This window comes from Pseudopodoces humilis, chromosome 1 (assembly GCF_049639895.1).
Source record: "Pseudopodoces humilis isolate 2021_Gansu_Grassland_sample_001 chromosome 1, ASM4963989v1, whole genome shotgun sequence".
NCBI lineage: Eukaryota > Metazoa > Chordata > Aves > Passeriformes > Paridae > Pseudopodoces > Pseudopodoces humilis.
The window spans coordinates 5336981-5363744 of record NC_142200.1 but is presented as its reverse complement, the minus strand read 5'-3'; the positions used below and the strand labels follow the sequence as shown (position 1 = coordinate 5363744).

Sequence of the window (26764 nt, the reverse complement as noted above, 5' to 3'; positions counted from 1 at the left end):
CAGGCAAGAGCCATTTGGGTTTCTGCCTGGGGTTTCACTAAACTGCATTGCTTTCTCCCTTCCTGTTATGTGCCAGAAGTATCATTAGCTGTTCTCTTTCTTTGGATTGTTTTCTTGTAAGCCCATTCATTGATTGCCTTCAGTCTGAGTGAAGGGGCACTCAAAAAAAGGACCTTATATTTCTTTTTGAGCAGTCTGGGTTTTATTTGGCATAAACTTTGCATACACATCATAGTTCTGCAGTGAGCTCTTAAATGGAGTAATCAACATAAGATAAAGTGCCTTGAATCTAACCCCACCTGCCTTTCACAACAAAACTCATCTAAGACTTTGAAATTGAAATGGGCCAAATCCTCTTGATCAAAAAAATCTCATATAACCTCCCCTGCACTCAAATTTTTAAATGCCTTTACCTCCCCAAGTAAAACAAACGTGCCAGAAAAGGCTTTATAGCCACTATAGACAATAATCTTGCACAAAGTTATGGTCAGCTGCTCGAGATAATCCTGAAAATCAAACCTGGGGAGAAACCCACAGAATGGTTTGGGTAGGAAGGGATCTCAGCTCTCCAGAGAGATCTGGATGCCTGTGTTACCTTCTGGAGAGCCATGAGGCAAATCATGAGGCAACTCTGTGCCTCGGTTTCCCACCTTCCCAACTTCTCCTTTGCTTTGTCTCTCATTTAACCAGTTTGCACTTGGAGAGCTGAATGTTTATTCAGTATTTACCACATTACTTTCAGCTGCTGTATCAACCTTGTCTGAGAAATACTGATGAGCTGGGATGAGAGTCCTTTATGGCTCCCACAAGGGATAAATTGTGCCAATATTTCCTTAGACATTTTTGCCTAGTGACAACCATGCTTTTCTTTGTCTAAATTTATCCATCAGCATTCCCAATAATTTGTAAGTAACAACTCCAAGTGCAGTCTGTGGAGACAAGCTTAAGCTGATAATATTCAGGACATGATTTACAAAGTTGGAATTGAAGTCCATTTCCTGGAGGCATTACAACTTCTTCCAAAGTTCAGAGAAGACAGCAGGAGAGATTGTGTTGCACCTGCTTACAGCAGTCTCCCTTCCTAACTTCTAAACCCTTTCCCAAAGAATGATAGTATGAATAGCATATATTCAAATGGCACAACTTTGGAAAAAATATCATTTCTGCTGTTAGAGCTAAGAGAACTCAGTGGTAGGAAGGTCTGAGAGAAGCACTGGAAATTCCAACTAGAAAATCAGAGAATCTCAGGATCACAGAATTATCAGGCTTGGAAGGGACCTCTGGAGATTATCTAGTGCACTCCCCTGCCAAGGCAGGTTGCACAGGAGTTCAGCCAGGTGGGTTTTAAATGTCTCCAGAGAGACTCCATGACCTCTCTGGGCAGACTGTTCCAGTGCTCTGCCACCCCCAATGTAAAGAAGTTCTATCTCATGGTGAGGTGGAATTTCCTGTATTTTAGTTTTGCTCCTCATCCTGTCTCTGGAGATCATAGAAGAGTCTGGCACCATCCTCTTGGCACCCACCTTGGAGATATTTGTTTGCATCGAGCCTCACTCTTCTCCACAACCAAACAGGCCCAGCTCCTGCAGTCTCTCCTCTAAAAGATGCTCCAGACCCCTCATCATCTTTGTGGCTTTGTGATGAACCCTGCCCAGTAGCCCCATGTCTTTCTGGAACTGAGGAGACCAGAACTGGGCACAATATTCCAGCTGTGGCATCACCAGGCTGAGCAGAGGGGCAGGATCACCTCCCTGGGCCTGCTGGGCACACTTTTCCTGATGCACCCCAGGATACTTTGGGTGCTCCTGGCAGCAAGGAAACACTGCCAGCCCAAAATTGCATTAATCAGGAAACTATAAAGTAGGGTAGGAAGACTCAAAGCCAGTAAAAACAATGTCTCTTCTCTTTTTAATACTTTTACAAATGCCTAAAGCCAAGATGTTATTTTCCATTACCCAGGGAATAGTGATTTAGGTTAAGCTTGTTCTACAGATATTAAGATGATGAAAAAAAATATTACAGTGCCTTTCTACATGCCAATGTCCATGCAAGGTCAGCTGTCCTTGAAAATGAGAGCAATGGGAAATCATGTAAAAGTCCATGGATATGAATCACTGGGAAAAGACCAAATGTAAGCTTGTACTTATTCAAAATCAATAAGGGGAATTTAAAGACTTGAGGGGAACATTTCATACAAAAAAAAAACCAAAACAACCAACATACTTTTTGCCAACAGATTTTTCAAGATTTTCTATCCCATTGACTCTATTTATTTGTGAGCCATCCCTGTAACAAAGATCAGAGCTGGAAGGTGACAGTGGGAGCTATTGTGAAACCCCTTAAAAAAATAAACTTCAAATATGAGACATGCAGTGCCAGAGAAGATGTTTAGACAAGGTTTTATTTATATATATATATATATATTTAAAAATACAGGGTTGAGGACAACATAAAACCATGGACCAAAATCAAACTCTGTTCCAGTAACCTGTTGACAGTAGACACTCCTGTAACAGCTTGACCAGATACTTGGTCTAGGGTTCTGAGTTAAAAAAAAAAAAAAAAAGACTAACTCTTTCTTTGAAAAAAATAAACATCCTTTCTCTGGTTTTTCTTAGTTGCAGCTGAAGTTCTGCATGGAATAAAGGCAATAAGGTTCTTTCCAAAATTTAATCCTGCACAAACTCTGTCTAAATCAGTCAGAATTACAGCTGAATAGCTGGGTGAATTTTAATTTCTACAACCAGATGAATAATTTAAAGCACACTAACATCAACACCTGGTAAATGTTTCTTTAATCTTGTTGCAGTTTTCTTCATTTCTCTGGCTGAAATTACTCAAATTCAACGGGTTTTCTTTCATACTTTTAATATGGACTTCGATGTCTTTTTGAGAAAATACTCTCCCAAGCAAGAACTGCAAGTGCATGAGTTTCAAGAAGATTTCCTGTCAAGCTGGGTCAGCACCTCTGAAGAGAGCTCGTGCTGGAATGGTGACTCTTCCCTCAGTGCAGCTGTGCCTTTCCTGCTTAAGAACACACTTGAGTCATTTGCCATTGGGTCACTTCTGGGAACTCTCTCAAAATATATCAAAAAGGGATGGTTTCACACTCAAGCCTGCAGAGCTGAAAAAATCCAAAACTGCCTACTAGAATAGTTTTGTTTCTTTCCTGCTACATTTGTCTAAGACATTTTGTAAGGCTGAGCTCTTCCTAGCTGAGAATGGATTTTCCCTTCATGCTGTTCCCTTTCAGCAGTTGTGTATTAAGGTCTACCTTGCACTCAGATTGCCTCAAAACTTGCAACAACAAGGATCTGATGGAAAAGACAAGACATTTTGATCAACTCATCCAGTCACAGCTGTTACTCATCCTTTCTCTTTTCACTTAACTGCTCTTAATGAACTTTTAAATCAAGAATGCTGCTGAGGTCCCCTTGGCCTGTGCTGAATTACACCGGCAAGGATGGGAGTGATATCAAAATCACTGCCTTAAATGTGAGGTTTGAGTCAGTGGAGTGTAAAACATGTTATGACTAATCCCCATAGAGGTGTTGCTCCTCCTTCACCTTTTTTGGCAAAACAGGATTTGATAATGTCTCATTTGTACAAAAAACCACCAACACACTATTTTACCCTGTCCCTCATGTTGGAGGAGCCATTTGAATCAAGAAGTGTAAGTGAATACAATCAAACTCCTGTGCAGGAATAGGTTGGCTGCCTCATGTCTGCGTTCCCCTTTTCCCCTGGCTGCTGATGGACCTAAAACCTTGAAGAACAAGGAGAGAGTTTTATCCTTTTTACCCATGAGTAAATTCTTCATCACTACTCAGTGCTACAAAACACTTATTTAATCTGTGGCTATCACCCTGTAAGAAAACAAAATACCTCTTCCCACACTTCCCTAAACATACATTCAGCATCTTCTTTTGCTGTGCAAGCCATCAGGATTTTGTTTGCAATCACCAGGCGAGTGACCTCAGAGGAACAGGCAAACACTCAGTTCCATACAATTCACTGGAGTTTTCATTAACTGGCTGGCTAAAGGGAATGCATCTCCTCAGACACCCCCACAACCTTCAGCTGAACACTAAAGCAGCGAGGCCTCCCTCTCCTAAAGATGCTTGTCACTAATGGGTCTCAGGGTCCTTGCATAAGCCAATTTCCCATTCCACATAGCAATTATGTAAATGAAGGTGAAGTTCCTGATAACTTCCATTGGTTCCACTTGGCTCACAATTAAAAAGAAGAAAAACATTGGAAACCTTTCATTTCAGTCTGGGAAAAGAACTGCTTACCCAGACAAAGAAAAAAATAAAAAAGGAAAATTTTAAAAGGGCTTTCCTCTTTATCCCAAAAGGACAACAATAAATGGATGAAATACCACTTCCAGATGATATTCAAAGCGTTCCCTTCATTGTGTGTAGTCATTCAATTTCCTGTTGCTGCTAACAGCTGCCAAAACCAGGCACTGTCAATGTAAACAGTGACCAATATTCTATACTAAATCTCTTTGACATAACATGAAAGCCTCCAAATTTTCTGAATGGCTTAGAGGCAATGCATTGCATGAATATTTTTATGGCATCTACCTTACAGTGTGAATTTTCCACCTTTACCCCTCACAATGCTAATTGTAGTTACTGTTCATGTCTCTTTTGCAGGTGGGAAACTGAGGAAGGGCTTGACTTGGATCTGTTTCCTCAGGAATATTCAGTTAAAGTCAATGTAAATTAGACCTTTGAGGGATATTGAAGACCTGAATCTAAGTGCCTAATGTTGAAGAGGAAGCCTGTTGGACAGCAGGAAATAGAAATCACATTTCATAGTTCAGCAGCAGTATGAACTCCTTTTTCTCCTCTTCCTAACATTGTAGAAACTTCTACCACTGGAAATAAAAAAAATAAAAATAAAAAAAAAATCTGAAGTTTAATTTCATCTCATTAAAACCTAAAACTAAATTAAAAAAAAGAAATTAAAACCCCTAACCTTCCAAGTGTAATGCTCAAAAAAGAGAAATTCAATGTAGAAGTCTAAACCTCTGTTTTTGCTTCCTGTGTGTAACACTAGGACAGAACCACACCGTCTTCCCATGGATCCTGTTAGAGATCCTTTGTAGAGTCTTCCAACCTAAGCCTTGAGCCTCTGAACTCTGGTGAGTGTATTTTCAATCAAATATTATTATACCTAGTAACACAGAAATCCTTATTGTGTTATTTATACCACAGATTTTTCATCTCCCACAAATATAACACTACTTTATTAGTGTTTCAATGGCATTATTACACTACTTTTCACCGCCCAAGACAGGAGGAAATAACCTTTGATATTTTTGGGAAGGTCACATGGGGAAAACTGAAATACTGAGTTCCACATACATCTTAGAGATTACTGATGAGGTTCCCCAGATCCACCTCATATCAGCACTGCCCTTTGGTAGTACCCACTAGTCTTGACCAAAATTTTTAGGATGGGATCTATCTTATTTCGGTCACAGGAAGGGTAAGCAACCAAGCTGATTTTTTTTTTTGTTGTTTTGTCTTTTGTTATTGTTGTGGGGTTTTTTTGCTTTTGTTTTATTTTGTAATATCAGTGTCAAGAAATTAAGACCTAATAGCAGGAATCACTGTAACCAAAAATGTCCTTCAAACATGTGGAATGAAACCCTTCCAGGGTTACTTAGGAGGGAAGCTTGCACTGCAACTTTAGGCTATTCAGTCTGAGTCCTTGACTACCCAAGTCTGTAATTATTGTTTAGATCATGTGAGAAACTCACATTCCTCCTCCTGAGATGGGGAATCCAATACCAAGACCAGCAGACAGAGAGGCGAGAGATGATTCAAAGTTATGAGAAAATGTGCCTATATATGCAAAACTCAAACCTTAAGCCAAGTGATATTCACCTTTGTAAACGGCTTCTAGGTGAAGAGATGAGATAGAACAGATGGGCTGACAGAAATAGATGAATCCAGGAAATTACTGGATGATTTTAGTCTCCATGACTGGGAGTACTCTCAGCACAACTTGGCTGAACTTGCTGAGACCTTCACCAAAGCACCACTACTGCTGGAGAAAACTCACACTATTCAGGGGAAAAGAGGGGGCTCAGGGAGACCTCACTCAGTAGTTTCCATTATTTTCCTGGATAAAACTTGACCTCCAGTTATACAGTTTTCCATTGCCTGAGAAGGCTTGCAGACAAAACTACATAATTGTTGTTAATTTGTGTGGGCTTGGATTGTTAATTTGTGGGGTGAAAACTATGGGAAATAAACTTGGTATGATACAAATAATTGCACAAGAGTGAATGGTGCCAATACTCCCAAGATAACAGCCAGCAAACTTCTCTCAGAGCAGGATGCAATGTGCTGACAAAGAGACATTTTGCACAAGTGCAGGCTTTCAGGAGGTAAGTTAGCTCAGAGAAGGTGTTTATTAGGTCACAGAATGCATCAGGATAGAGCCAGGCTAAAGATTTTTAATATTTTTATTTTTTTTTTTGTGCTTGACAGTACAGACAAATGCTCCTGTTTGCCTCGCAAGAACTTGGCCTCAAAGCTGAGTTAACTCACAGTGATGAGACATGCTGAGATGTGCAGGTGGAAAGTGTTATACAGAAGAGGCAAGACCTAGTAGCTGTTAATGAAAAAATACTAAATGTCATGAATCAATGTATCTGAGCTGTTTAAAATTAAATAGGTTTTCCTCCCACATTTTAATTGGTTTGTCCTGTTGCTTCTGAAGACATAAATATGCATCTTCCTCTATACAGGACATGCATTAAGGTCAAGTTTCCCAGAAAACTGAAGAGCATTTCCCAGTAAACAGGAGGGTGTCATCTGACTAAGAGCAGCCCAAAGGTGTACAGGGTATTAAAAAGAAAAAATTCCACTAAAGTAGTATCTGGCTGCATATGTTGTGCTGCCCAGCTACTGTGCAGAAGGGATGTAACTAAGCAGGTGGGGAAGTGATTTTCGTTTGAGTTTTAAAGCTCTTTTCCTCTGAACAGCCCTTGACTGCGCACTGGTCTCAGCTGGTCTCTGTTTCATACTCACAAATTGTGCAGCCAAGCTTTGATGATTTTAGAGCAAGTGAAGCAGAGCAGCCTCACCATGAGGTGTCAGCCCGAGCTCCAAGGGAGCTCTGCATTCATCTGTGCTCACCATGGGACTCATCTCCTGCACCTGGCTCCAGAGGTGTCCATCACTCACCAGACTCTCTCAGAGGAGTCTCCCATGGTGGAGTGCTGGTGAATGGTAATGCTTCTAGTGGGCAGGTAAAAGAGGTAGTTTTATGTTTTCCTTTACACCTAGTAAGAGAACAAGTCCTAGGCCCTCTCTTCCCTTCCTCACTGTGTCACCCACTCTGGAGTGCTGAGAGCCAGCACCATGCAGTCCCTTACTTCTTGCCATGAAGGACTGTAGTACTGGTTGAACTCCAGAGCCTCTGGAGTCTCAGACTGTCAAAAGCAGAAGTTTTTTTCACTGCTGAAGATTTTCCAAATGCATACTAGTAAATTGTGACATGTTAATGTGTAGAGGTTCAGGGAAAAATATGTTCACAAGCAGAATTATTCTCTTAATTTTGGATGTGGTACATTAGCTATGATGAAGTTGCAGCATACTTCCATTTAAGACATCAGCCACATTTAAAAACCTCCCACCTAGAAGAAAGTCAGTGATTTTAATTACATTAACAGACTCCCAGATTACTGTTATCACTGAGACTCATTACCCAGTCTGTAGTAGAAATAGTAGGTCAAACATTTCCCTCTTTGGATCTGCTGTTTTATTCCCTAAATATAAACTAACCATAAAAAAGTTTCAAAACCATGAATAATTATCTACCCTCCTGCACTGTCACATATCCCAAAAAAGTAAAAGCTCTCTATATTAAGTAATTAAGTCTCACAGTACCCTTATGATACAGCTACAATTAACCCCATTACACTTATGGGGAAACTAAAACAGAGAGAAGCTGATTGCTCAAGCTCAGAGCCGGGGAAAAGAGCCTAGCAATGATAGGAGTTAAGGACTAGTAAATCCTCCTGGGTTCTCAACTCCTCCAGCTATCACATTCTACACAGACACAGAGCTCAGTGCTACAAAGACTCAGGGATTTTGTTTCTGTTAAATTCTTTCCTGGGGTTTTGCTTCTGGTATTCACTGGCTTGAGTGACAGCACTGAATGTGGGATATTGGGCATATACACTGGGAAACTACTAAAAAACTACCCACAGTTTCCTTTTTTTGTGTGTTCTTTAGCCAGATGAAATGACAGTAATGCAGGGATCCTCTCTACACTATACTCTCATCTGAGTATCTTTTGTAACAGCAAGAAATGCTGAAATAATTTTCAGGGACCTAAATATAACAATTTCATGATTGCTTCTTCCAACACAATGAGAAAGACTTATTCTTAAGGGATAACGTTTACCTCCTGTGTGATTTTTTTTCTAATTAATTTTGTTTGTTTGCTTTTTGTTTCAATATTAGCTTTTGATACTAGCAGCTGATACCTCTTAGGTAATGTGCAATATTATTCCTTTAAAGTGAAAAATCAGAAGATAGAGTACCGTCCCTCAGTTACACACTTTTCTTGTCACGTTACACTTTCTAAATTATCCACAGCATCATAAAATACTCTTGTGAAATAGATCTCTCAAAGTTATAGCCTGCAATACCAGAGTAAAAAAATTATGCCTCAGAGTTTCTGGAGACCGATTTTATCACTTTCTACTGTGACACAGAAAGATGCAGTGAGTTGAGTACTCCACTGAACTCCCCACTTTACATGCAGCCCTCGGAGGAACATTTAAATGTGCGCCGTGTAATTCCAGGGAGTTTTATGATCTTACCAGTGGAGGGGGTTGTGGTAGCAAATTTTACTACTCATTATGACTTCCCACACAGATATGGAAGGGGAAGAATAAGTTACACCTCATCTGCAGCAGAATGTGAGCTTTTACCACCTGTCTGTAAAGGCTAAGTATGCAATTTTGAACTTCCTTAGTTCCTGTTTCTTAGTGCATCATTTTTATGCTACAAGCTGCACAATTTAAAATCAAGGTGAGACCATGGGTTTTCCTAACATTCTTCCCCAATCTATCAAAAAGGATAAGCTATTTAAGCAACAGCTTATCTAATAAATAACTGGGCTCCATTTAAGCCAATAGGATTGTTTGTAAGTTTTAAGTTATAAATCAGCATTTTACTACAAGTGACTTTACATCAGTCACTGGGGAATGTACCTGCTTCTGACAGATTAGGTCATATTCACAATTAGGTTACTTATAGGGTAGAGAAAGTTGTTTGCTCATGACTTACAAAAGCAGACCTAAATTTACATTATCCTCAATACAGAAAGGAAGAAATAAGAAAAACAAAATGTGGTGTGGTTCTCTCAAAGCCTGCCCCCAAATGTTTGAGCCATTTGGCTTGTAATTGTGCTTCAAGTACATCCCATCATTTCTGCAAGTGCAAGGACAGCAGAAATTGTAAATCCCTGCTCGGGATACAACTTGCTGTTAATTCATGAAAGGGGTGAAAACTTTGTATGAAATCCAAGGCAAAAAGGGTAGTTAAGTGAATATATAAAAATACAGATATTACTTCTGTGTATGAAATCTGTAGGAAAGGAAGTGCTGAGTTTCAGCACTGTCTGCAGGCTCTGTGGTGTCACACCAACAGGAAACACGAGTCTAAAGAGGATAGAGAGAGTCTGAATTGTTCCTCTGTTTCTCAGTATTTTACACAAACCTGAAGTCTTACTCACCTGAGCCCTCTACCTTCTTGTTGTAGTTCCACTGACTTCCTGAAAATTCCCTCAATCTTTTGTTAGAGAGAGAGCAAGATCAGGTCTCGTAGGCAGCAAGGAGCTCAAGGCTGTCATTCCAACCAGATTCCCTCTTATGAAAATGGATCCCAGGCAACAAAGTCTAAAGCAAACCTGGGGTTTTCCTCCATGGACAAATGGTCCAGTGCCAGGGCTGACCAGAGCATCCAAGCACAGTTTTATCCATCACACACCCCCCATCTATTCAATTTAAACATCCAATTTAAATGTAAGCACATGAAGGGAAATCTCAATCCAGTAAAAGTGCTTACACCTATATGGACCAATTTGTTTGCACATTTCTTCACACACTTAATGGTATATAAGACAATTGTAAACAGAAACTGAAATTTTCAAATCCAAATCCATATTTTTTGTTCAGTCTGACCATGGCAATTCATATGTAAAATCATAGACTCATAGGATGGTTTGAGTTGGAATGTACTTTTGAAATTCACCTAATTCCAACCTCATTGCTGTGGTCAAGGACATCTTTCGCAAGGTTATGTGGCTAAAAGCCCTCTCTAACTGATAGTATCTGAATTTTTTAGCTTCTTTTAGCAATCAGAAAAAGGAAAAGCAGATGAATACTAATTAAAACTGCATGAGTGGACATCATATGTCTCTGATTACAGCTGCTGGAAAGGCAGTGAGTGTTCCAGTTTTTTCCACTACTAAGATATTTACAGAAAGAAGGACAATCTTGATGTGGAAATGGAAAAGAAAATGAAAAAACTGAAACAAATGAGAAACCTAACCCAAAAACAATAACCCCAAACCACCTGCCTCTTTTAAAAATTAATATTGAATATACTTCTACAAAGATATGTCACAATTCACATTCTGGAGCTGTGCTCTGGACACAAAGCACCGGCTAAAACTCGATGGCTTAGGGTGTTTCAGGGCAATAAAAATGTCCCTTACTGCACATAAAAGAATTCATGCACAAATCATCCATAACTTTCCCCTCTTGTTGTGGCATCATTGCCTTACCTGGAACATAGTTTTTCTTCAGATGGAATATTTTGAGGCAGCTGCTAGAGAGTGTGTCTCTAGGCATTTGCATTCATTTTGCTTATCTTACATATTTGGAAGGTTATTAAATTATATAAATATTTGCATCTCTGAAGCAGTGCCCTCATTTTACAGATAAGACACAGCTTTTCCTGCTGTGTGTGTTCCCTGTTTTAACCTCCTGACTGCAGGAATTTTTCAGAGCACTCCCTGTCACTGATATAAATGGGAAATTAAACTGAGCAGCATTCCTTGGCTATAACAGTAAATTAAAACAAATCCCTCTAAAAGGCCCACATATACACTGGAAGGCACAGAAATTTCTCTAAGTTTTCTAATTTATGGCCACATCTCATACACAGAATTAAGCTTCAGAGATACTGACCACAGAGTAATGTCCTAGAGATCTGTTAATAGCAGAGAATGTTTTGCTGAACCTCAAATTTAATTCCTGGTTTGTCAAAATTCAAACCCAGATTTTATTTCCCAGAATATTTTCTGTTCATTTGTGTAATTTATGGTGAAAATAGTCATTGTTTTAGTCTTACAAAATATAAATAAACAAACTACTAGATCACTTCCACAACTTCAATTAATAAATTACAGTTCCACTAGAGAAGGAAAATGCTAATTCACTTTTTACCAAATCCGGCTGAATTTTTTTTTTTCCTATTAGTGCCAGAAAGAATTTCTAAGAAAAGAATAAGACAGTTGCTCTCACTTTGAAGTCTTCTTTTTGCTCTTTTTTCACCCTGAAAATATCTTCAGGAACATTATTTAAAATCCTGAACCAAGGTGCCATCTTTCATTATTTGCTGGGAAGGACGAGAGCACCATATCCTTTCTATGTTGACTATGTCACCTTTCCTACCTTTTATTATTACTTGCCTAATTTGCATAGATACATGAAGGCACAAACTGCAATCACAGACTTTTTGTACCAAGTCTTTTACAAGCACAATGAAAATGTCTCTCTGCAAAAGTTCCTGCAACTTCTTTTATAGTAAATGGACAGAAATAGGTGTGATTCAACTCATCTTAAAATAGATATGTTAAATTACTCCCTCAAATTACCTGTTTCTCTCCTCTGGCTATAAAGGGAGACTGGTTGATTAACTTAGGTAGAGACACCCACAGCACAGATTTCACCACTTAGATAAGATTATTTTTACACTTAGCCACAGATTTCCAAGGCTTCTTCCATCTCACAGCCTTTACTCAGGTTACAGATGAATTATTGCCTGCCCTTAAATATAGCCTAACATATCATTACAGGACAACTGTTTCCTGCTGGTGTGAAAAGCTTGGTGAAATAAGGTTTGTTATAAAGCTAATTTATAAATCAAGCAAGACACCTGCCCCAGGAAAAAAACATTACCTCTAGCTGGTGAGAGTATACATAGTTATACTGTAATGAATGAATATTGACTTCTTACTTAACAACTGCTATTTAAACTGACATTTAACTGTCATCTATAGATCTCAGGATACTTAAATCCTAATTTTAAAGATATTCTGTATCCCATAGTCACTAGGAAATCCTGACCACCTGTATTCTCAAGGAACCATCACTCCTTACAACATCTGCAATCGGTGATGATTTCCTAAGCAGAACACTGGGATATAATCCACCATCCATAAGGTTTTTTAAAGAAAGTCTTAAAAATACTTGCAGACCCCATACAAAATACAGTTGCTCCTTCCTGAAACCATAATAATTTAGTTGCTACTAGACCCCAAAATCTTTCATTTCAGATGATGCTGACACTTTATATTTATCACCTTGGTTACGTAGCAAATTCTTTATTGCAGAATTACCTGCTAAATATGAAAGTAAGACATGAAGAGACAGAGATAAATGAGAATGTAATCATGCTAAATGATTTTGTTTCTGGAGAACTCCCCTAACAGCTCCAGACATGCTGCATGCTCCTTCATATAAGCCCTCACACCCTCTATGCATTATCTGCATAAATAGAAGGTCATCTCTTAATAGGGTTTGATTCTTAATAGGGTGTGATTCACAGCCTTCAACAAAGATGTCTGTCCCATTCTTGTAGGAGTTTAACTAACTAAAGAATGTAAAAAGAGCTTTTAGACAAACAGAAAGATGACAGCAGAGAAGAGCAGATGACACCAAGCTGGGCAGGAGTGCTGATCTGATGGAAGGTAGGAAGGCTCCACAAAGGAATCTGGTTCCATGGACCTCAATTGTATGAAGCAGTGAGGTGGGAGCTCCTCTTTTCTCCCTGTTAACAAACAATAGCACAAAGGGGATGCCTCCCACTTGAGCCAGGGGATGTGATTTGTTATTTAGTTTGCCCATTTTGACACCCCGGTTTCAAGTACCTTTCTATTGAAACTTTAGTGTTCCAGACTGTGCAAAAAATAAAGATGGAACCAATACTAATAAACAGTGACTTCTGAAAATTTAGGTTCTAAAATCAACAAAGCAGGGTTGAATATGCTGCATTTATCCTCATGTACTGAGTTGCAAATCCTCTTTAAAGGAAGTTTGAAAACCCACTTGCTGAAGGTTGAAAATACACATTCTTTGGCAGAGGAACACTCATGCAGACCCTCCAGGGCTAAAATAAGCCTACTTGTAAAGTGCAAAGACAACATTTTTCAGGCATGAACTCATTCAATGAATAATCATTTTCATATTGAAATGTTTGAAGAGACTTGTTTTAATTTTGAAATATTATGTTTAGCATATTTATATTTAGAATAAATGGAGATGTTATATTTCTAAAGGAGACACCATAATTTTAAAATTGCTTGATCAAAAAGTTCACGATGTTTTCTCCCTCAGTGTGACTTTTGATTAAAGCTGTGCATTTCTGAGAGGAATCCTCTATCTTAACCTTGCCTTTTGACATTTTCAATTAGCCTCATGGAAAGAATTATATAAAACTGCTTCTCTACCCATGCACAGATTCAGTGATGATAAAAAGCAAGATGTCCCATTAATTTCCTTGTACAAAGGATCCTAACATAAATACAGTCTCTTATCACAGATTTGTTCTGTAAACCAAGGTTCATTTCTCAGACATGAGAAATTGAGATGATGGAATAATTGTTCTTCTTGGGATCAGCAGAATGTTTTCTTTCTTAAATGCTTAATGCCTTGTTAAAATAAACAGAATCTATGTTTTTTAGAGTGTTTATTTCTGTTTCTAAACTCATTGCCAGTTCCCTAAAATCCTTGTTTAGTTAGAGAATTCATATCTGAAAAGAATTCTGTTCTTCAGAAACTTGTGTGAGCAAATACTAATTTGCTGTGTTTATATAGCTCCATAGCTGCCACTCCATATATGTATTCCAAATATTAATTCAGGTGGCAAAAATCTCTGAGTAAAGCATGGGATATTACAATGGCATATAGTTTTTCATCAATGCAGGATACTAGGAAACCGTTGTCTGGGTGCAATTTACCTACTGAACCTGTGTAAGGGACTCGCCGATGTTTAGAGAAGTGCTGGAATTTAAAGGAATTTCAAGACTGAAATTTACATCAGAATGAAGACAGAAAAAATCACTGTGTGGGGAAATTGAAGGCACATAAGTGAACCTGGAAGAAAAGAGAGCTCTGTGAAGGCCAGTTCATACTGGAGTGGTAGGTCTGAAGCAGCTGCATGGCCAATTTAACCCCAAAGGTGAAGTTCAGCCTTGGCCCCAAGCACCAGAAGTACTGTGTTGGCTCTCTATATATCAACAGCTGGATTCTGTCCCAGCCAGGCCTTCAGGTGGCCACTGATGTTGTTGAAATTTTGTGTTTCAGACTGGCTGTCCAGGGGAAGAGACTTGTGGTGTGTGTTGGTGCTTGCAGACCCTTCCTGTTTTGGCTTTCTCCACTGATCAGGTCTCAGTTTTGGGTTGGATGCTGTTCAGCGTCTCCAGCACTGTGGGACTGACTCCATTTCCAGCTTCTGGAGGGGGGAATTGAGGGTTTCCAACTTAGCTGAGGATCTACAATGGATCTTGTAGCCACAAATACTTTTCAGCTTCCATTTTTGAGGCATTTATGAAAGGCCTTGACTGGAAGATGATCAAGACATGCACACAGAAGTATCACTTTTCTTTCTGTTTCTTTCTCCCTCGCTCTAGGAATATCATGGAATTAGTTATGTTTAGATTTTGAATTAACAAGTCTTAAAATGTCTGATCATAGAATTATAGAATGATTTGGGCTAGAAGGGACCTTAAAGATCATCTCATTCCAACTTCCCTGCCATGGTCAAAGACAGCTTCCACCAGACCATGCCCACATCCAATCTGGTCTTGAATGTTTCCAGGGATGGGCTCATGTCTTATGACCTCACAGCTGAAGTTTTCTAAGACAACTCATCTCCAAAACACCTCCTCTCACAGTGGTGTGCCCTCTGGATATAATTTGCATTTATATGCTTTATTTTATATTATATTTAATATATATAATTTATTTTTATATATTTATTTTATTTTATATATATTTGTGTATATAAAATTTATAATTTTATAATATTATTTATATTTATTTTATATATTAAATTCCTGTTTATATTCAGATTACTTTTAATAAGCTTTGAAAATAAACCCATGTGTTTGCTAAAGCATAAATTTCTACCCCTTTTCTTCATACTTCAAAAACAGTAGCCTTACCTTCACTTAATGGAGGAAGAAATTACCTTTCAAGAAGTTATTGAAACTAATGACTGCAATTTCATACTGTTCTGCAAGTCACAGTGCTGTTTCTCCTTAGTCTAATGAGCAACTAACTGCAACTGTTTGTTTTGACTGCATTAAGAAGCCATTTACAAGAAAAGGCTTCTCTTTAATAATCGAAGCAGAATTCCTTCACTGGGAACTGCTCTGAGATAGTCAAACATTTATGAATACATTAAGATCACTGCTTGTTTATTAAAAACAGGCACAAACACTTAATTATGGAGATCAGAAATGTGAATAAGCCTTCAAAGTATGTCTTAGGTGACAGGTAGCCACAGCCTTAATGTTATTTAAATAATTTAATTTCTAGGAAAAATAATTCATTGTGGGTTATCATGAACTTGTACAGTTTAGACAGATGTTACAGCAGTGTTCTTTTTTTTAGGGACATGGGTTAGTGGTGGACTTTAATGTATTAGGGTAATGGTGGGACACATTTTCTATGATTCCACGATTTTCTGATACTCCTACTATTTTATTTCTTCTTTGCATACCACAATTGAAATTGTGCTTCTTCTTGTCATCTAAAGTCAGGAATTCCATTTTATGAAAAAACATAAAATTGTGGGTACACAGTTTTGCATCACCAATAAAGAGTTAATGTGTAATGTCAGTCACAGCTACTTTTTCTTGACTTGTCTGGAAGAAATATTGTATCTTAACTTTTATGATATATTTTATGAAATATTGTATCTTGCCTCCCATGAGAAAAATTAAGAAAGAACCACATTCCTTGGCTGTCCTTGGCTTCTGAACTTTTAAACAATAACCCAATTTAATTTACTAAAATTAGATGGAAGACTTCTATGGTCTAATAAAGATTAGCACAGCCAGTGATAATTTTTCTTAAATACCTCGTATTATTTGTAATTACATTTTCAGGTCAAGTTTTCTAAAATATTTGTCTATTTGGAGTATCAAGAATTGTTTATTTTTTTTTCTTAATGTTCACCCAGCAAAGCATTTCCTTGGCCTGTAAGGTAAACAAGTAGGCAAACTGGTAGCAAATGAATATTGCTGGTTGCAGTGCATGGGAGTGAGGCATGGTGGGTTGAAAACTTACAAAAAAACCAATTTCAGCTTTCACTGTTAAAGAATAATTCTATTTCAGTAGTGCAATGCATTCAAGTGGTGTGCAGACTACTGCAAAACACAGCTGAGGAGATGAAAATTCATATTCTTTCTGAGACTGGGTTTATCAGGCATCTTCAATGTTGCAATTCACCCTCTGAGTCTCTGTTGGCAGTAATGCTGCCAATATTTATCCCATGCATACCATCTTCTTTAACTTGTCCCCTTCTGTACTGTTCTGGTCTGCATTTTCCCCTCTTTCATATAGTGTGGAACATCAAGATGAAACAGCTAATCCTGTTTCTGAGCACTGCTCTTTCTCCCAGTGTTTTGAGGAATGACCTTGTGTGCTTAAGAACAAAAAAAAAAAAAAGTTTAAAATACATATATCTCCTGCAGTATTTCAGCTTGTACCTGTAGCCTGGAAATCAATGAATGACCATAGGATCATTACTTCTATGAATCCTTTCCCCAAACAGGAAACTGAATTTCACAGGGTACAAAATCTACATGACAGCAACTAAAGACTGCACAAGCCTCATTCCCTCTCTCTTTTTTCATTACTAAAAAATGAGGAGCATAATCTGGAACATAAGTCCTGTGAGGAGCAGATGAGAGAGCTGGAGTGGTTTAGTCTGGAGAAAAGAAGACTCAGGGGAGACTTCATCACTCTCTACAACAACCTGAAAGGAGGTGAGGGTCAGTCTAATCTCCCAAACAACTTGTGATAGGACAAAGGGAAATTTCAGGTTGAATATAAGGAAAAAAAAATTCTTCCTTGAAAGAGTGGGTAAGTATTACAGGCTCCCAGGGGAAGTGGTGGAGTCACCATCCCTAGAAGTGTTCAAAGAACAAGAAGTGTCACTCCACTGTATGGTTTAGTGGGCAAGGTGGTGTTCAGCCCAAAGGTTGGACTTGATCTTGGACGTCTTTTCCAAATTTTATGATTGCATGTTTCTGTGCAAAGCCCCCAGATACCAGTCTTGTCTTGTCTTTAGAGAAACACACCTTGCTAAAAATGCTTGGGAGTATGAATGAAATGTGTGTTTTTATGAATATTTTTATGTTCACAGCATATTCCTGTTCATGCACCCTGAGTCAACACAAGCTAATGGTCAGCACTGGGGACATAAGTGACCACACCACAGGGGCTCCTGGGCTCCAGCACAGCTCTCCTGTGATTTGACTGAGCCACACAGCCCATTCTCTTCCTAAATTCCTAAATTTTACCCAGGATATGGATAAACTGTGCACCATGTAGTAAGTGCTCCCTGTACAACCTGTCAGTCCTGTGCCATGGATGGAGTTCTTCCTGCACACCTGGTCACCACCAAGGGACCACCTAGTATCAACTTCAGCTTTCCCTCTGCTGAATTATTGCAAACTATGGGGATTTTTGCCTCTGTTGCTGAAAACATTTAGTGGGAAGTAAACACTGCTAATGCTGTCAGTTCCCAAGGTTTTATTGTAAATCCTGTACGTTTAATAAAAATAAAAAGCCATGTGCACTGGAAGATAAATACTGCCTCTTATTTATTTTATATACTTACATATTTTATATATTTTATTACTGCATATATTCACAGATTTTACTTTATGAATTTGCATAATCATTTCCAAAATATATTCTCAGTTTTCACAGATCCTACGAACCCGATAAGGGAAAGATTAAAAATACTTCCTTTAAACCAAACTCATGAATTCCACTTATTTTATAGTCACTCTTGGTGGTGAGGTAGGAGTTTACTCACAATTTTATATCACCCTTGTTTTGTTGTAATGCTATTTTAACAGGAGTGTCTTATTGAGACATGCACAGCAATTGAATTAGCCCTACCCCAGCTGTCCACATACTGAGAGATCAGTGGCACGAAAAAAACCCACACTATGGCCTGTGTAACTTTAAGTTCAGTCCCATTAAATAATGCTCTCTTGCAGATCTATGAAATCAATTAGGAAGTACTTGCAAAGATAGCCAAGGAGAAACTGTTTAAAGCCTTAATGGCTTAAATATCCCTTGTCTTGATGTTAGCCCTATAAAGCTATTACAGCCCAGTTGGATTGTATTATCACCATGAAAGTCAGCTGTTAATCCTGTAACTGCACTGCCAGCCTCACCTCTCCCCTGCCCGTGTGTCTACGTGAATTGTTTCCAGAAGAGTGAAAGAATCTTCACTATTTCTCAGTGCTGAAGATGTATGAGAGAGAAGAAAATACTATTTTGTAAAAAAAAGTAAATATAAAATATAGATTATCCTGAACAGGAGTAGTTTGGCTTTTTTATTGTTTGTTATTGAGGTTTTTTTTTTTTGCCCCAAGGAAAATTCTAGCTGCCTTCACAGGAGGTTATTTCATTAGTATAAAACTACATATGCCAGAAACTGCTGTAACTTGAGGACATTTCCAGATATCAAAGGAACTCCAGGAGATTCTGGATATGCCAAGGGAAAATTACACTGGAATATGTTGTAAAATAACATTGTTTCTTCCTTGAGGATTTTACACAACAAGATGTTTTTCCAAACCTAGATTAAATTATTTATATATTCATTGATGTTCCAAGGAAATCTCTTTATTCAGCTTTTGAGTTTGGGATTTTTTTTAGGCGATTTTCTCAGGTTTTGGTATAACCATTTGTGTTTTATAAAACTTGTCTAATACTTTTGCATTTTAATTGAACCAGACTCCCAAAATGAACAATATTTTTTTTATATTTATTTATTTAAGAAAAAAAGAAAAAAAAAGAAAACCTTAAATACATAAGTAATATTAAACTGGAAAACTGTCAGCAAGGAGCCACTTATAAGAGACATACTTTCAAATCAGATGGTGAGAATTTCCTCTGCTTTTCTGGAAGATACAAGTCAAATACCACACACAAATCCTTACCCAAACAGAGATGAGCAACTACTGATCATTAGGAAAAACCAGCCTGATCCCAATCCAGGCTCACCTGTTCCCCACACAGAGTCTCCATCCTACCCCACTTGCAGCCATTCACATTCCTCTGGGAATTATTCATTAATAATAATATGCTTACCTGTCTGTCCTGCAATCGTGGCAAACAGCCTGTGGGGAATCCTGGATGGGATCTTCAGTCCAGCTCTTATCTGGTAATACCTGGAGAGAAAGAATGAAAATTACACACTGCTAGAGAAGTGACCTCTTGATCCAACATAAAATTCTGAGAGCACATCCTGGGCATCTGCACTCAAAAGAGAGAACAGGCATAAGAGAACAGGCTTAAGAGAACAAGCATGCTCAGGATCTTCTCTTCTGCTTTTTAGCTTTAATTAAAGTGGGTTGAATCTGGCCCATTCTATTTTACACCAGGCAGAGTGGACACAATGGTGTGAATAAAAGTGTGAATAATGAATAAAGATTGTGAAAAGCACTTGGCCCCCTGTAGGAAAAGGAGAAACATCCATGATAAAAGGCCCCAGGATCAGACAAGGAGTGACAAAAAATGTAATACAAAGCAAACAAACAAAAAACCAAAAAAAAACCCGTAACAAAAACAAGCAACAAAAAACTTCAGTGTAAAGACAACAGAAGTGCTAATCTCACATCTAAGAACATTCAAATTATGCATAGTAGTTATCACTCTGCTGCTCCATGTTGATTCTACTTTATCAAGAAAGTGTTAGCATTAATCATTTGCCCAGAGAAGGTGTGGAGTCTCCTTCAGTGGAAATATTTCAGAACAGTCTGGACACAATCCTGTGCCATGTGACCCTGGGGTGACCCTGCTTGAGCAGGGAGGTTGGATCAGATGGCCCACTGTGGTCCCTGCCATTCTGTGATTCTGTTAATCATATCTAAACCAGCTGTATTCTGGTTGTTTTCTATCCCATAGGGGATCCCTGCATCAGGTGAAGGAAGAAAGAAAAAGAAAACATCAGCAATTTCACTGGTTTAAGTTATACATAGAATCATAGAATATCCTGAATTAGAAGAGAACCACAAGGATCATCAAGGCCAACTTCTGGCCCTGCACAGTTGACCCCAAAAGTCCCTCCATGTCTCAGAGAATTGTCTAAACTCTTCTTGAACTCTGGCAGGTTTGGTGCTGGAACCACTTCCCTGGGGAGCCTGTTCCAGTCCCCAAAATATGAGCTCAGTCTAAACAGGGAAAAACTCATCCTAGTCTTCCTTCATCACCACTCCCATGGATGAGGCATATGAGGCAGTGTTCAGTACAGTCCCAATCCAGGATTTTGTAATTCAGGCTACCTCCACCTCTTTGCAGACCTCCCACTGTAACACCATGTTGGTGCCAGTCTCTCTCTGTATTTTCTCTCCTTTGGTCTCTTTGTTTATAAATTCCTTTAACTCACTAGTATTTGCAGATAGTTTTGGCCTGACTTTTGTCCTAGCCTCTAAATGCAGAAGTCTTTTCCAACCTGAACCATTCTGCAACTTTATGAAAACACCAAATTGTCTGTGAACTCCTGTATTAACATCTGACACAATTACCAATAAAATCTTTGCTAAGTGTGTAATAGTGAATGAACTAGACTGTCTTTCTGAGGTTAATTGTTGAAGAGAAGAGTTTGATGGGAAGAAAACAAAACAAAGCAAAACTAAAGCACCACTCCAGAAGCAATTGTTCCATGTCCTTCACAGCTGAAAGCCCATGTAACTCTACCTGCTTCAGCTGGCAGCTCCTTCCCAACTGGGATATAATCCCAGCACAACCTTAACATTCCTAGGTATCTGATTCAGTCAAGATCTTGGGCATGAAAAGTCTCTGTTTACATGTTAGTTCTCAGAAAAGAAAATAAAAGCAGCTCATATTATAAATACACACAGCATCTAGTTAAACATAACAGCAACCAAATCTAAGCTGCTTGATCTTTTTCTCCATTATGCTGTTCTTTCACTGTGCAGGAGTTTTTAATTGATGGTATTGATCCTGATTTTTTTCTAAAGCAAGTACAAGAATGATGTCTTAAGACTCTTTGAATTTTCATTATAGTTTTATGCAATATAATTTTTTACTAACAAAAATACTCTGTGGGGACTACTCATAAAATCTAATAACTTCCAAAAACCTGTAACAGGGTATTAAAGTGGTATTACACATTAGTGTAAGAGGACACTCCTCCATATGCAGATATTTGAGATTTACCACGTGCTCATTCCACTGGATCAGCTCCAAATAATAATATTCTGTAACTGTCTGGCCACTTCTTTTTAGATTTTTTCTGCTCAAAATTGTGGTGGGTTATCCTTGGCTAACAGCCAAATTCCCAACCACATCCACTCTCCCTCCCCCTCATCAACAGAACAGCAGGAGAAAATAGGCTGAAAAATAGTATGGGATAAAGACAGGGAGATAGCTTACCAGTTACTGCCACTGGAAAAATTGATTCAACTTCTGGAAAATTAATTTAATTCATTCACAATTGGGTAGTTAGAAACAAACCCAGACATTAAAATAAAACCTCTCTCCAGCCCACTCCCTTCTCCCAGGCTTGGCTTCAGTAATTTAGACTCCTTTCCTCCCAAGGAGCTCAGGGGGATGGAGATGGGAGTTAGTGTCAGTCCATAAAAGCACCTCTCAGCTGCTCCCTCCTCTTCACACATTCCCTGCTCCAGTGCAGGTGTTTCCACAGGCTGCAGTTCCTTCAGGGAATATCTAACTGGGTACCTCCTGCCACACTATGGCAATTCCCTCATTGTGTGTCTCATGTTCAGGAACACCCCAAACAGCCCTAAATACTTCCAGTAGGAAACTGATTTCCAATGGCTTGGCTGCTGCTTCTGATTAAGTCACCTAAAGCTGGGGAGATTTTACAGAGGTGCCTAGGGTGACACTTTCATATATTGGAACCATGGAATCATGGAATTATTTTGAAAGGGACATTAAAGCCCATCTCATTCCACCCCCTGCCAGGGGCAGGGACACCTTCCACTAGAGCTCCATCCAGCCTGTCCCTGAACACTTCCAGGGGTGGGACATCCAAATCCTTTCTGGGAAATGATGGCCATTCAGTCAAAACTCTCAGCAGCCTTGGAGATATTCAGCTCCTGGAGGATGCTGGGCAGACCTTTATTTCCTCATTGCCCAGATAATCCTGCCTTGGATATCAAAAGCACATGAAGATACCTCAGTACTGGTGGCTTCATAACAAGGTTAGTTCCAACATTCATGATGTCCTTTGCTGAATGGACTAGGCACAAGCACATAAAAGAAATAGGTCTTCATCTTATTTAAACTTTTCCCAATTCATGCCCTAAATTTTGGTAAATTCATTTGGATGCCAGAGCTGTTGCAGGGGTCACAAGTAGTTGTCTACCTGGGTACCCACCAAACTGACCTGGTCAAAGTAAAAAATGCATAGCAAAGTCATAGGAACCTAAGGAACTCTCAGACTAAGGTCAAACTCTGAGGCTGAAGGTTCAGATATAAAGAGAATCCAGAGACTGTCAAGTTCGGCACCATTAAGGATTGCAGCCAAAAATGTAACTCATGTTTCTTAGGTGACCAAGCATGTTTTAGTTCTTAATTTTAAAAATGGCAATTAACAGTTATTAATAAATGATTTATTGTGGATTGTTTGGCACTAAATGCCTAAAAGCCTGGCCTTCATAATGCAATGGCATAAAGGAATTCTGGTATAAATCATCATGGAATTAGATACATTCTTCCCAAAGAAGAGAATGGTCTTCTAGTCAGAAGACACAAGAGGCTTCTAAATGTCCTGTTGTTGGTTCAGTTGTGCATATGAGTGCATTGCCAAGACTTGCACCTCAAGGTGCTTGGTTGGATTAATGGCGGAGGACAGAGATGTAGAGGATCTCAGATCCCCCCAACACCCTGGGGATATTCATGGTAAAAAGCACACAGGGTAGTGAAAATGTTAAGGGCTCAAATTGGTAGACTGACTTAAAAATACTAGTGTTCACAATTTATCAGTTTATCAGTTTATTACTCTAAAATATTAATACTTTTCCTGAAAATATTTTCAGTGGTACTTTCAGAAAAATGTTAACAGCTCCAGAGGAGGTAAATAAAGGAGATAAATATCACAAGCAGTATATAAGCAAACAACAGCTTCACCTTGGGTAGACAGAAAAGCCCAAGGACATCCTTATTTGAGTCTCGTAAGAATGCTTATTGTCCAATTAAAATAAGCAACCTCTGTACAGGAAACTGAATAAAGCCCATTACCTGTTGTGTGGTTGCTGGTTGTTGGGGGTATTTTTTCCTATTTTTAAGCCACATATGAATTTTTCAATCATTAGATGGGCAAACATTACCCATTCCTCCTCAAAGCTTCCTCTAAGTCTTTGTAAGCAGGGAGGAATTGCCAAAGAGTGACTTTATAAGCAAGCAAAACCAAAAATATGAAGGTTCTTGCTCCCACAGTGTGAAGCTGGATGTTACTCATCCGATAGCTTGTGCATTGTGAGGAGGGGCTTCCCAATCAAAATACAGGAAATCAAATATGTTATGAAATAAACTGCAAGATGCAGAGCCCCACACAATTTCTTCAGCAGCAAATACAGATACATGTCTCCACTTCCCCATCCCACTGTCCCCACCTCTTTGTTGTACCAGGCTCAGTGACACTGAGACCAACACATAAAATGAAGCCATGTTATTTTGAGGATAAATAAAACATTTTTCAGTGCCTCCACAAAAGCCCACTCTGTTGGGTGGCTGAATACTGTCCTCAGTCCCTGCTAAGGGACAGGACAAGGATGAGTGGCTTCAAACTCAAACAGAATATATTTCAGTCAGATATTAGGAAAAAATTCTTTACTTAGAGGATGGTGAGGCCCTGGCACAGGTTGCCCAGAGAAGCTGTGGCTGCCTCATCCCTTGAAATGTTCAAGCCCCTGAACAACCTGTGATTGTGGAAGGTGTTCCTGCCCTTGCAAGGGGTTGGAATGAGAAGACCTTGAAGGTCCCTTCCAACCCAAACCATTCTATGATTCTAACAGGGTAGCAGAAGGAAATGTTTTTTTGGGGTGCTAAGAGCACTCATCTGTTCCAGTGAGGCACTCTGAGCTACAAATGACACAAATCATGCTGAGAACCAACAGGTACACCTGACCATACAAAACAAAGTGAATCTTCAGCTGGCTCTAAATACTCTCATCAAAGAGTAGCCTTATAGTCTGATCATCCTCCCCAGGCTCTTCCAATCTCCTAAAGATAAAGAGGGATCAGTTTTGTCTCCTGAGCCCTCCTAGAGTCTGCATCATCTGTTGTCACCTGAGAGGAACATTTGCTGTGTGGCCCCTGCAGCAGCAGAGCCTTGAGCAGGGGATGCTGCCTGGGTGGGGACAATTGCAGGGACATGGCTTCTCCCTCTTTGGTTAATTACCACTCTCTGAATTCCAGGCTTGGGGACAAATCCTACAGACAACTTCATCTCTTCCCAGCTGTATGGCCCTCTCCAAAATTACATGAAGCATGAACATAAAAACTACAAAGAACAGAACATGATGTGGAGATCAAAATCTATCCTTAAAAGAGAATCAGACTGAGGCAGACATTTCAAAGGCCATCAAAATAGTTACAGGAGGTCCCCCACCACAAATGTGTAGGAAAGCATTCCCTGGTAGTGGTGTGGAGCTGACAGTAATGATAAATGGGATATTGTCTCCAAAAATAACAAGCTATTTTTCTTAGAGAACCTTGGTAGAAGTGGCATGTGAATTGGATCCTTGACAACACAATATAATACAAATCCAAGAAATCCATAAAGTTACAGAAGGGCTGCTGAAGAGCAGAAGCTGAACAGTCATTTTGCAAAGGATGTGGAATGAACATCACCTGGCTCCCTGAGTGTGGCCACAGAAATACATAAGTGTTTACAGTAGATTTTAAGAATAATTAGGGTGTAAATGAGAAACTGCAGTACAACTCCTGTTTTACTGCAATTAGACTGAGTCTGGCTCATTAGGCTAGGTAGTACTTCCTTTTGAGTAAACATCTGGTTTGTGGGATTTTTTTCCCCTTTTTAAAGGGAAGAGTAGTGCAGAAAAACTTATTTAGACTTCAGTAAAGTAGAGAGAGCATAGAGAATTGCCAGCTAATGTGGTACAAGCACTGTGAAAGAAACAGCAAGCGGATTTTAAGAACTAAAGCAACTTGGTACACTTAACTCAGCAAAACAGAGCAATCAGACCTCCTCTCCACCTATAAATATATTAGGAGGAAAATAATCAGGAAGAAAGAAGACTGAGAAGAAAGAAGACTGTTCAAGAAAGTACAACATTGGCACAAGAACAAACACATATAAACTGCCCATGAATAAATCCAGTTTAGACATAAAAACTATGACAATGCTGGCAAAAATCTAGCTGGCAAAGGAGCAAGACTGTGTAAAAAAATAAGAAAATCAAAAGAGCTTCTACCAGAAGCAGCAATCAAAAAGCCAATTTGTTTTTTGGGGAAGCTCAATAAATTTCCAAATGATTTATAAGACATGGGTCCTTTTTATTTGCAGGACAATGTTATTTATGCAGGCAATGTATAAAGTCTCTTCTCTAGCAAGATAAACTGCATGGGTCACTCTAGTAGCAATGAATTTGCCATCCCCATCTTCACTGGCTATTTGTGAATTTCTGATCATTAAAATTAAACCATTTGTGTGGCTTTGTTTTCCTGTGGCTGGACACACAGTAAGCCCTGCTGACCTGCACTGGTTCAGCTCCCTGGCTGGCTTTGGAGCCTCCCTCAGGAGCCTGGCTGTGCTGACAGATGTGCTGGGTGACCCCCCTGCCCTTGGCTCCCCCTGCACGGGGCAGAGCTGCTGACACCTCTCAGTCTCCTGACACCAAGTTGCTCAGACCTCCTCTCCTAATGGTAGGATAATAAAATGGTTTTGCTACAGATAACTCATCACATCATCTCTAGTGAACTAATCATAGCACAAGGCAGTACCTAATTCTAGAGGATCTACATCAAAACCAACAGAGAGCAGGGTGGTACCAGTCCTGTTATTGATGCTTTGGACTCCATCCTTCCTTTCCTTCCTCCTCCCAGATTAATACCAGAGTATCTCAGCTCTCATCTGGCAGTGCAAGTCTACTTGTCTTCCCCTGTGACTGACTTGTAATGACTCTGTGAAACTCAGGTTAAGAGGGGTTGGCTGGTTTGAGAGAAGCCATTTGTAAG

At 39.2% G+C, this 26764-nt stretch overlaps 1 protein-coding gene across 1 annotated transcript in view; it reads right to left on the bottom strand.

Annotated features, from left to right (window-relative positions):
• FAM135B (family with sequence similarity 135 member B) overlaps positions 1-26764 on the bottom strand; it is a 245759-nt gene that overhangs the window by 76572 nt on the left and 142423 nt on the right. Inside the window, exon 5 of the mRNA XM_005516890.3 lies at positions 19667-19746. Coding sequence (XP_005516947.2) covers positions 19667-19746 — 80 coding nt within the window. The remainder of the gene's footprint in view (positions 1-19666; positions 19747-26764) is intronic.